Here is a 12,988-nt window from a genome sequence, read left to right as displayed (position 1 = left end):
AGGGAAGGAGACTAGAGACAAAGTTGAAGTACTTTGGCCACATCATGAGGAGACAGCAAAGCCTAGAGAAGACAATTATGCTGGGGAAAGTGGAAGGCAAAAGGAAGAGGAGCCGACCAAGGGCAAGATGGATGGACGGCATCCTTGAAGTGACTGGACTGACCTTGAAGGAGCTGGGGGTGGTGACGGCTGACAGGGAGCTCTGGTGTGGGCTGGTCCATGAGGTCACGAAGAGTCGGAGACGACTGAACGAATGAACAACACAAATGCCATGTTCCAGAAGCATTCTCTCCTGATGTTTCTCCCACATCTATGGCAGGCATCCTCAGAGGTTCAGGAATCTGTTGGAAACTAGGCAAGTGAGGTTTACATATCTATAGAATGTCCAGGGTGGGAGAAAGAACTCTGTCTGTTTGAGGCAAGTGTGAACGTTGTAATTGGCCAGCTTGATCAGCATCTAATGGCCTTGCCATTAGATGCTGCCTGAGGATCCTTTTTTGGGAGGTGTTAGCTGGCCCTGATCCCAGCAACTTCAACTCCCAAATGACAAAATCAACCCCTCCCAAATCTCACCAGTATTCAAATTTGGGCATATCTGTTGTTTGTGCCAAATTTGGTTCAGTGAATAAAAATAATAATGATAAAATAATAAAATAATCCTGCATATCAGATATTTACATTACGATTCATAACAGCAGCAAAATTACAGTGATGAAGTAGCAACGAAAATAATTTTATGGTTGAGGGTCAGTATAACATGAGCAACTATATCAAGGGGTTGTGGCATTAGGAAGGTTGAGAAACACTGCTTTAAATGATCTCCCCATGAAAGGCTTACCTGACCTGGGTGTTCCATTTCATAGGCTCAAAGCCAAAGCTTGGCTGAAAGACATTGAACTGCTGCTCTGCTTCTGGTGGAGAAAGCTATCCCTATTCCTTCTATACTGGGTCCGCAGTGGCGTAGCCGGTTAAACCGCTAAACTGCAGAACTTGCTGACCAGAAGGTTAGTGGTTCGAATCTGCGGGATGGTGTGAGCTCCTGTTGTTAGTCCCAGCTTCTGCCAACATAGCAGTTTGAAAACATGCAAATGTGAGTAGATCAATAGGTATCACTTCTGCGGGAAGGTAGCGGTGCTCTATTTATCCGCCCTTCTCACCCTGAAGGGGACTCAGAGCAGGTTACAAGTTATATGTACATACAATATATTATATTATTAGCATAGCACAATATTAGTATTATATATTAATATATTGTACTATACCACTACACTGCATTATTATTAGTAATATTACATGTAATATAAAATATAGAATTATTCTATTGCATTATTAGTATTATATTGTATTACATTATGATCAATATATGTACATACAATATATAATTATTAGCATAGCACAATATTAGTATTATATATTACTATATTGTACTATACCACTATACTGCATTATTAGTAAAATTACATGTAATATAAAATATATAATGATATTGTATTAGTATTATATTGTATTACAATATTATGATCAATATTTATTATATGTACATACAATATATTATATTATTAGCATAGCACAATATTAGTATTATATATTAATATATTGTACTATACCCCTATACTGCATTATTATTAGTAAAATTACATGTAATATAAAATATAATTATTCTATTGCATTATTAGTATTATATTGTATCACAATATTATGATCAATATTATATGTACATACAATATATAATTGTTAGCATAGCACAATATTAGTATTATATATTACTATATTGTACTATACCACTACACTGCATTATTATTAGTAATATTACATGTAATATAAAATATAATTATTCTATTGCATTATTAGTATTATATTGTATTCCAATATTATGATCAATATTATATGTATATGCAATATATAATTATTAGCATAGCACAATATTAGTATTATATATTACAATATTGTACTATAAAACTATACTGTAATATTAGTAATATTATATGTAATAAATAAAATACAATTATTATATTGCATTATTATGACCATTACATTGTATTACATTATATTATCAATATTATATGCATATACAATATATTATATTATTAGCACAGCACAATATTAGCATTATATATTACTATATTTTTGTATTCATGCCGGCCATATGAACTTGAAGGAGTCTAAGGACAACGCCAGCTCTCTGGCTTAGAAATGAAGATGAGCACCACCCTCCAGAGTTGGACACGACTAGACTTAATGTCAACGAGGAAACCTTTACCTTTTATTCCTCCTATGTTACTTCTTGCCTCCAAACTTTCTGTTAAGAACATACCAGCTTCGTTAATCCCTTTATATGGAAAACAAAACACGAAAAGTTCAAACTGTTCTCCAAACAACACACACCCAAACAACCAAGTCTGTCAAGTGATGCTTTCGGCTTTTATTTAGTTAAATGCAGCATTCTATACAAGAAAAAAGTGGGAGAAAAAAAATTGAGATTTTTTCCCCCTAGAGTTCTTTCTAAATCAACCCAAATTAAAAGATTTTCTCCCCAAAGACATCTGTACGGTATGGAAAATAATCTCTCCCTGCCCTCCCTCCCATTTACAGCGTGCCACGCAGTTAGGGTTATTTATTTCGTGTATCTCAAACTTCGGAACTGTACAATCGGTTTACAAATCACACTTTTTGTTTTGCTTTTTTTTTCCTATGAAAAATTACAGAAAAAAAATATTGCCACTTATTCTTTTTTTTCATTTGTAACAAAAAATTAGATCTTTATTTATTTAAAAAAAATACACAAAAAAGAGTCAGCCAGAACTTCTCCTTTTTTTTCTTCCTTGTAATTTGTCAGTGTGTGCTTGGGAGGAAGGCCGGTGGTGCCAAGGGGAGAAACCCAGGTGCGATTCGGAGCAGATTGGACTGATTACATTGAGAAATACATATATGCATATGTATACAGATCTTGATAGAAACCTTCAGAATCAAGTTTGACAGCACTTGGCATTTCAAACAAACCCAAATGAGCTGGAAATGGATCCAAAGCCTTACCGGATCTTTTCTAAAGTTAAGGATTGTTTTTTCTCCAGCCTCGGGTTCTCTTTCCAACATTTTTTTGGGGAGTCATAGAAGCAAAAGGTGAATAGTTTGCAACCCAAAGGCTGTTGCCTTGGGTTCGGACGCTGAAAGGCAAAGAGCAAATGCGCAATTCTGTTGTTTTGCTGCCCCACTTTGCAAGAAAATGAGACTTGGGGGGAGACACCTGCCGAATGCCTTTCTTTTATCACTTTTTAGAAAGACGGAGCGGACATTTTCCAAGAGGAGCAAGGCTCAAATCAAGGCCGAAAATGGTGTAATTTTCCCCAGAGTTTCTTTTGACATTTTGCCAGCGATCAAGGAGATAAAATTAAAACAAATTTGCGGCAAGACAAAAACCAAGCTGCTTTAGACAAGGGGAAAAACCACCTCACTCAGATGTTGTATGGAGAAACATGATGCCTGTAAGCAAAGAGAGCTTTCACGAAGTGCTGCGACATTCCAAGTTAACTCATGACAATGTGGAGTCTTGGGATATGTAGTGTGGAGTGGCATTGGAGCCCAAAGCTACACATCTCAAAGATCCCACAGGATGTGAGATATGGCAGTTAGAGGGTGTTATAATACCGTCATTACATAGCGTGGCAGTTCCAAAACTTTGGTCCTCCTCAAATTTCGCACTTCGATTCCTAGAATCTAAAACATGCAGAGGACGGAAAAATTGGGAACCACACAGGTATTGTGCAAAACAGCCAGCTGGACATTGTTGCCTTAACCAAAAGATTTTGAGATCAATGTTTACAAAAACTAGAGGCATGCCGGCAATATGGAGCACGGCTGCACAAAGTCATAGGGCCTGCTTTCGATTGTATATGAAAGGATGAGCATGGGAGGAAAGGAGAGAAACCTAGGAGCAATTTGGAGAATTCATTAGAGGAAGAAGAATATGCATTTTGTAAGCCTACCTAAGACTTTTAAAACAAACTAAAGACCGGGATGTGGAATGGATCCTCTCTCATGGGATTGAGAGGCCTTGAAAGTGTTTTTGTCACAAATAGTCTGCAATCTGGATTTTGCAGGAGTTAATTCCGTGCCCCTTTGGCACAAAACCAAAATCCAGAGCAGCCTGAAATGTGCTGGGCCAGCAGGCCAGGACAGAGACCGAACTGTTTTCTAATGGGCCTTTCTGTGTTCTGCTGACATTTTAACGTTGCCCAAAGAGGCAGGTGGTAAAAACAAATTAATATTATTTTTGTAAATGCAACCTTGTTATGATCAATCATGGCGTTCATTCTCTGGGGTTAAAAGTAGGAAGCTGAAAAAAGCACACAACACTCTTATTTCATCAGAATTCAATGCTTATGGCATATGGCCATCTCGCTGTTAAAAAAAGGCAAATGGGGCTGTAATTCCTCACAACTTGGGCTGTCCATCTGAGGACTGGAAGTACACAGTGAAACTACAGATCCCACGATAATGTAATTGAGAGCGATCCCACTCTCCTTCCTTGGCCTAAAATCACGGAATATATTTTATTTCCAAAATAATGCAATCAGGGGCGATCGTATTCTCCTTGCCAAGCCACAACTGATGGGACACATCCAGCAGACACCTGGGATTTGTAGTTTGGGCACAGGATTCAAAGCGCATCATCTATGAAACTATATATTCCAGAATAATGCAATCGGGATGACTCTGCTCCCTAGAAAGCATGGAATGGAGCCATCCTGGGATCTGTGGTTTCAACAAGTTTTGTTTCAACGCAAAGTGTGGAGAGTGAGGTGGAAAGGGCAAAGACTACAAGGCCAACCTGGGTTTATGCTTAAAGTATTTGAACTCATTTCAAGTTGCCTCTGAAAGTCTGGCAACTCCTTCTGTTTGGGGCAGAGCAAGGGCATAAAGAGGAGAAGATGTATTTAAAAACAAAACCACGTGGACAAAATCCCAACTCGCAGCTTTGTGGTGCTCAAGCAGGAGAACAAAAGCACTAAGCATGGTGAAAGAGCTTGCACTGCATGACTAAAACAAGAGGTCAGTCTGGTAGGAATGGAGGTGTCCAATGATTCCTTTTCCTAGCCAAACTGAACCATGATTAGCTCGTGGATCCTGCTCCATGACTTGGCCTTCCCTGAGCCTGACTCCCCAGGAACTGATCCACCTTAAAAACACTGAAGGCAGAGGTACACACAACTGTTTTGCTAAGATACACAACTCTCTGCTCAACATAAATGGCAAAGGCAGGTGTTTCCCCAGTCCGTCTCCCTTTCTGGGACAGACAACAAAAAGAAAGGAAAAGGATCCATATTCAAGCATCAAAAGGTGTAGTGAGGTTGGAGAAAGCCTTTTTTGGGGTGGGGGGTTTCCACCCCCTAAAATGACAGGGATCTGTGTGCGTTTGAACAGAACAGAGCCAACTTGACACACGAGGGAAGGGGTTCAACACACTGGGATGTCTCTCCTGAGCAAACCAACCAAAACGAAAGATTGTTTTTGCACACAGCCTGAGCCTACGGAGAACCTGTTGGGGACACGATGCCCCTTCTGATAAATGCAGTTAGAGCAAAAGGGACGCCAGAACGCGGGGATTTTCCTTCTTCCCTCTCTCCCTCCCTCCCTCCCTTCAAGATTTGCTCCTATCGACCCCTTGGCTGAGATCCTGAGCAGCAGCTCCGGGGACGGGACTGCCACAAATCCTTCACAGAAAAGAGAAACACCTCTCGGTATCCTTCCATTAGCAGCGCAGAAACAAACACAAGATGCTTGCGAGCTCAAGCAAATAAAAGGAAAGGGGGGGGGGAGGGTTATATGGCATTTGACGGAACTCACACACACACGCCATACACGCACGCACACGGGGAAAAGGGGGAGAACCCTGACGCTAAAGTGCAACACGTCCGACCGACGCTTTGTCATCCGGTGCCGTGACAGAAGTGTTTTCGCGAAGCTTTTGCGGTTTCGTTTTCCAGTTGCGGGAGGGTGACGTCTTCCGAACAACAGCAAGAGAAAAATAATAATAATAGTAAAGGATGGTGGTGGTAATGGTGGTGGTGAGGGAGATAAAAACAATCCGCACACGGACTTCGGAAACCAGGGAGCCCTTTGGTGTTAGGATGGCGGCTGCCAGAGTGCCTCGCGTGGGATCGGACGCTGAATAACTCAGAACAGGCGCGTGGGGATTGCGTTGTTTCAAAAGAAGCGGCGGCATGAGAGCGCAAAAGGACATCCGCAACCCTTCTGGTCATTTTTTTTTTGGCATTTTTCTACATATACACGCCTCTCAGAACAACAACACAGCTTTTCCTTCAAAAGAAAAAAGAATGGCAAGGCAGGTGGCATCGAACACATCCCGGTTGGTAGGATGCCCTGATGGATTATTATTATTATTGTTCAAGCCAGATGCCTGCTGGGTATTCCTCGGCCTGACAAGGAGGCTAGAAAGAGAGGAAGGTGAAAGATGGAGGATTAGAAAGAGAGACGGGGAAGAGAAAAGTCGTGCAACTCCACGGTCCGAAGGCCGGTCTCAGCAGCTGTGATCCTGGATGCAGGGAAGGTGATGGGGAAAAGGAAAGGACAGGACTCCCTCAATGCCGCCTCATTTTGACTTTGCGAGCGGGGCTGCCGTCCTCTTCCTCCTCCTCCTCCTCTTCCTCAAAGTCCTCCCCGTGAGACTTCCGCCAATAGTTCTCGGAGCTGAAATGGCTCCGCCTCCTGTGCTTGGGCAAAAGGACGGAGCGCCGGTTCTCCTCTTTATCCATTTCTAAAATGCGAGGCCTGGAAAAGCAGGTGGAGGAGAGAAAAAGAGATGCACACACATCTGGGTTAGGTGGGGTCAGCTGCAGACCTAACCTGCCTTCGAAATAAGTCCACAATCTGAGAAACCTCATGGGAAAGCACAACACAGGTACCACAGACTTTTTTGTGTGTGTGTCAGGAGTGACTAGAGAAACTGCAAGTCGCTACTGGTGTGAGACAATTGGCCGTCTGCAAGGACATTGGGATTTTTGGTATTTTACCATCCTTGTGGGAGACTTCTCTCATGTCCCCGGCATGGGGAGCAGGAACTGATAGAGGGAGCTCAACCCGCTCTCTCCTGTTGGTCAGCAGTCCTACCGGCACAAAGGTTTAACCCACTGCGCCACCACAGACTACTATTGTCAGAAATGTAGGTGACACAAAGGACACACAATATATAGGCTAGGTATTCAAGCATTTGGTGCACAAGCATTGAACTGGTGTTTGGGACTCTTTCTCTTGTCCATTTAGTGCAGGGAGTCAAACTCATTTTCATCGAAGGCCACACCGGCTTCATTATGATTGTCTTCAAAGGGCCATTGAATCCATGGACAGTGAATTCATGGACACAGAGAGAGAATTATATATTTATATCTATATATATCTTTACATAGTGGTTGGTGGTCTTTAGTTTTTACACAATCTGTTGGAAATAGCAACCTTCCATTCTTTGTTTGTTAATATACACCGTATATTCCGGCATACTAGACGACTTTTTATAATAATAATAATAAAAAAACTTTGGGTTGTTGTAGGTTTTTCCGGGCTATATGGCCATGTTCTAGAGGCATTTTCTCCTGACGTTTCACCTGCATCTATGGCAAGCATCCTCAGAGGTAGTAATGCCAAAAAAACTTTATTTATATCTATCTCTATCTCTCTGAGGGGACTCAGAGCAGTTCCCAGGTAAAAATCACAGAACATACAAAGTAAAAACAACATAACCATAAGATTAACAAAACAATCTGGAAAATCACATGAAAAGTTGGGGGTCGTCTAGTACGCGGGTATAAACTAAAATAAGTTAAAGAAAAAAATAAAATCGCCCTTAGTGGCACGGCTTGAGGAGGGAGAGAGGGCAAGGGGAGGAGGAGTAGCAGGTCACATTGCCACGGAGAATGGCTGGGGGAGATGGCCCGCTGGGCTTTCCTTGCTGTCCCCGCCGCTCTCCATTCAAGGACCTCCTCCGCCCTCGCCACTTACCTCCTCCAAAGGCTTGCCTAGGCCCAAGGAAGTGCTTCTGGATGCCGACTCCTAGCAGCGCTGGGTGACAGCATGCCTTGGATGTGCTCCCAGAAGCATGCTGGGAGCAGTAGGAGTCAGGGCACGCTGCTGCCCAGCGCTGCTGGGAGTCATCCAAAGACACTTCCTTGGGCCTCCGGACGCCGACTCCGAGAAGCGCTGGGATGTGCTCCCAGAGGCATTCTGACAGCTTTAGGAGCCAGGGAACTACTGCTCCCAGCATGCCTCTGGGATCACATCCCAGAGGCATGTTATTGTTTATGTGATTTATGTTAATTGTATTGTATTGATTGTTTTTGTTATTGCTTTTGTTATTGATGTACTGTGGGCTTGGCCTCATGTAAGCCACACCGAGTCCCTTGGAGAGATGGTGGCAGGGTATAAATAAATTATTATTATTATTATTATTATACATAAAATAATCTTAATGATGGTGGTGGTGATGTTCCATCCCTTTCTTCTCCAGGTGCCTAGTTACTGAGCAAAGCTTAGACTGGCAATTAACAGCAACTTATTATTAACTGACTACTCTACTTAAATCTACTCTTTGGGTACAAGAAACCCATTATAAATGTCTAATAAGGAACATTATCAATATGTGATTACAGAAGGGATCTAACATTTCATTCGCCAACAGGACAGTTCCCATCATCATTACAAAACATGCCAGGAGCCTGGGATCAGAGACAGGTTTAATACCATCTCCAAATACCTCCTTTTCAAAACATTTAAACTCAAAATGGCAACAGACTGAAAGGTGACGTCATTTCTGGTCACCGTTTGGAGAGGATTCTGAAGAAAAACAGAGGTATTTTGGTGATCTAGGCCATTCAGACCATGGGGGAACTGGAGCGCTAGTTAGTTGGCTCCCAGCCCTTGCAGAATCAGAGATTCAGGCCTCCTGCAGGTAAAGCGATGGGAGTCACTCCCACATTTCTGTCTCTCCTGCCACGGATTCAACTCCCCAAACTTCCTTCTATAACTGGAAGCAATTACCAGCCTTGCACAATTTATCAATTTCAGAATTTGGACCTCAGCATACAGATTTAAAAAAAAACCTAGACCCTGGAGCTATAAAGTGTGCTTTCCAGTGATTTTCACATCACCAAAGAAACAAATCATTAAAACCAGAGGGAAAGCTAACTCACTCCACATTTGTAGAGCTACGCACGCATAGCTCCCTCTCCTTCAAAAAGGAGCCTCCTCCATCCTAATCCCTCCTTTGGGAAGGGTTTCCTTACCGGTGGGCAGCGTCTGGATCCGCTTTGCGATGGGACCTTTTTGGCTTCAGGATGGGGTCCCGGTTGCTTCCCGAGAGACGGTCAGAGGCATAGCCTGGCATCAGGGTTCGCATCTCCAACCGCGGGGCATCCAGTCGGGTCCTGCAGGTATTAAGAACATGTTAAATGTAAGCAACCCCCAAGGGTTATTCATTCTAACCCCATTCTACCAGGCAGAGAAACAATCAAAGCCTTCCCGACAGAGAGCCATCCAGCTTCTGCTTAAAAACCTCCAGAAAAGGAGGCTCCACTGAACTACCAGGCAACGGCATATTCCAATGCTGAACAGCTCTTACTGTCAGGAAGTTCTTCCTAATATTTAGGTGGAACCTCTTCTCTTGCAATTTGAATCCATGGCTCCACAGTGCTGCCAGAACAGAAGACAAGTTTGTCCCCTTCTTCTCACTGGGACATCCTTTCAAATGTTTAAGCATGTTTCTCATGCTCCTTTCTTTCAGCCTTCTTTTTTCCAGGCTAAATAATCCCAGCTCCTTCAACAGTTTCTCAGAAGGCTAGGCTTCCAAACATTTGGTATTTAGCCCATCCTTCTCCTGACACATTCTTCCTTGTCAATATGATACATGAATTCTGGTGCCCAGAAATGGACAAAAGATTATTCTAGGTGACCAAGGCAGAATGGATAGAGACTGTGACTTCCCTCCATCTAGACCAGCGTTTCTCAACCTGGGGGTCAGGAGGCGGGTTTCAGAGGGGTCACCAAAGACCAGAAAACACAGTATTTTCTGTTGGTCAGGGAGGTTCTGTGTGGGAAGTTGGGCCCAATTCAGAATGCTCTTTGATTGCCGTGAACTATAAATCCCAGTAACTAACAAGTTCCAAATGTCAAGGTCTATTTTCTCCAAAATCCACCAGTGATCACATTTGTGCATACTGAGTATTTGTGCCAAGTTTGGTTCAGATCTATCATGTTTGAGTCCACAGTACTCTCTGGATGTAGGTGAACTACAACTCCCAAAACTAAAGCTCAATGGCTACCAAATCCTTCTAGTATTTTCTGTTGGTCATACTGTTGGTCATGAGAACCAAGATGGTTCAATTCTATCATTTGCAGAGTTCAGAATGCTCCTTGATTGTATAAATCCTAGCAACTACAACTCCCAAATGACAAATCAATACCTCCCATAGTATTCAAATTTGGGCATATCGGGTATTTGTTTGAAATTTCGTCCACTGAATGAAAATACGTCCTGCATATCAGATATTTACATTAAGACTTGTAAGAGTAGCAAAATTACAGTTGTGAAATAGCAACAAAAATAATTTTATGGTTGCTGGTCACCACAACATGATGAAAGGGTCACAGAATGTGGAAGGTTGAGAACCATTGATCTAGACACTAAACTCCTATGGTTGAGAGAATGCTGGATCAAGCCAGGGTTCATTTCTGGTGTTACAGACATGGAGACAATCTTGAAGTTGGCCAGATCATGCAGAAAAGAGGAGGAGTCAGACTAGCATTTTGTCTTGAGAGCAGGAGTCAGGTACATCCCTCACAAAGGTGAGAATGGCCATAAAAACCTGAAGGACCTCCTTCAAACCCTTATTTCACGGTTCCCGCTTGTGGGAAACCTACTTTCACTGGCATAGAAAAGCCCTGTTATAAGATTACAAAAGCTCTTCAATAGTGCGCGTCTCTTTTTCTTGTCGGCATTTTAGATTGAACAGGACAGGGATGCCACATGCCCCCCTCTCCCCGTATGACTCAAGCAAGAGCAAACATTTGATATATTTTCTTTTCTAGGGAATCTTTCCATAACAACAAAAGAACAGCGTCCAAGTTTGAAAACAGGACTGGCACGCTGGCCCTCTGACTAAGCAAGTATTTCGCAACACCATGAAGCCGAGAATGCGGAAGAATTGGCCTGAATCCTACACTGGGAAAATCTGGCTCTCGTTTTTAATAATTCCTGCCACATCACTAGCTAAAATGTTTTTTTATAAGAGAAAAGCTCTCCGTTATAAAACCAAATGCCGAAGAATTCAGTAAAGTGCAGGGAGCTGTTAGTGAGTGATAACAGTGCACCTTTGAAGCCCTTTCAAGTCCAAGATGTTTATTTCAGAAATTGCAGCCAGGCTTCTTAATGCGGTTTCCCCCCCAAAAAAATGCTCCAATTAAAACTGTTTTAAGAAACATCTCAAACAGTACGAAATGGCTGAATCCTCTTTAACTGGCTAAGAATATCCAAACTTCTCTCTTGATGGTTCCACCTGCTCACCTTTAAATACTGCGAGCCAATTCAGGGGCTTAGATCATGCGAAAAGGGCCCATAAATACTGCCATGTTTTCATTGCCCTGTTTAACATTTACACAAATGACCAGTCACTGCCAGAAGGGATAGAGAGTTTCATCTATGCTGACGATCGTGCCATCACCACTCAAACAGAGAGCTTTAAATTGGTTGAACAGAAGCTCTCCCTTACTACAGGGGAAACCAGCTGATTCCTAATCCATCTAAAACACAGACATGTGTTTTTCATCTTAAGAACAGACATGCATCTCAAGCTCTGAGGATTACCCGGGAAGGAATCCCACTGGAGCCTTGCAGCATATCAAAATATCTGGGAGTCACTCTGGACTGTGCTCTGACTTATGAAAAGTACTGTTTGAATATCAAGCAAAAGTGGGTGCTAGAAATAATATCATACGAAAGCTGATTAGTACAACCTAAGGATCACAACCAGATACAGTGAAGACACCTGCCCTTGTGCTTTGCTACTCTGCTGCTGAATATGCACGCCCAGTGTGGAATACATCATACTACGTTAAAACAGTGGATGTGGCTCTTAATGAGACATGCCGCATTATCATAGGATGTCTGTGTCCCACACCGCTGAAGACATTATACTTTTTAGCTGGTACAACCATCAGGAAGTAGTAGCCAATAGACACTGAGAACTGGGAAGCCCTGGCCCTTGACCGCTCCAGCCGGAGGTCATCTGTGACCAGCAGTGCTGCAGAATTTGAAGAGGCACGAATGGAGGGCGAAAGGGAGAAGCATGCCAAGAGGAAGGCATGTCAAGCCAACCCCGACCAAGACCGCCTTCCACCTGGAAACCAATGCCCTCACTGCGGAAGAAGATGCAGAGCAGGAATAGGGCTCCACAGCCACATACGGACCCACAAGAACACTGGAAGACAATCATCCTCGGAAAACGAGGGATCGCCTAAGTAAGTAAGTAAGTAGCCAATAATGAAAGGACCAAGGCAGTGACATCTCCAGCCCATCCTCTGTTTGGATATCAACCAGCATGCCAACATCTTAAATCAAGAAACAGCTTTCTAAGATCTACAGAGATACTTGCAGGAACACCTCATCAAGCGAGAGTCCAAAAGTGGCAGGTTAAACCCCAGTACCTTTATCAGTGGCTGAGACCTGATGAAAAACTCCCTCCTGGGCACACAGAAGACTGGGTGACCTGGAAGGCGCTGAACAGGCTGCGCTCTGGCAACATGAGAGGCAGAAAGTGTTTAAAAAGTGTAAATGCACCCTGGAGATAAAGCAGTTGCACATGGCATCACAACTTACTGCCTCTGTGTGTATATGCAGTCTCTGTGCCCAAGCTTTGGGGTTGTTGTTTTTTTACTCCCAAACTGGCCAAAAGCACCCAAAGTTGCTCCAAAAATACCAAAAAGG

The 12,988-nt window shown here is 42.8% G+C and overlaps 1 protein-coding gene across 1 annotated transcript in view; it reads right to left on the bottom strand.

Moving 5' to 3' along the window:
* Positions 1-2,398: 2,398 nt before the first annotated feature.
* LOC137097883 (RNA demethylase ALKBH5-like) overlaps positions 2,399-12,988 on the bottom strand; it is a 28,907-nt gene continuing 18,317 nt past the window's right edge. The window contains exons 4-5 of the mRNA XM_067473232.1: positions 9,294-9,434; positions 2,399-6,789 (exon numbers count right to left, since the gene is read on the bottom strand). Of these exons, the coding sequence (XP_067329333.1) occupies positions 6,600-6,789; positions 9,294-9,434 (331 nt within the window). The 3' untranslated portion in view covers positions 2,399-6,599. The remainder of the gene's footprint in view (positions 6,790-9,293; positions 9,435-12,988) is intronic.

Source organism: Anolis sagrei, chromosome X, assembly GCF_037176765.1.
Source record: "Anolis sagrei isolate rAnoSag1 chromosome X, rAnoSag1.mat, whole genome shotgun sequence".
NCBI classification, from domain to species: Eukaryota; Metazoa; Chordata; class Lepidosauria; order Squamata; family Dactyloidae; genus Anolis; species Anolis sagrei.
The sequence above is the reverse complement of the archived record's forward strand: the minus strand, read 5'-3'. Positions and strand labels throughout refer to the sequence as shown.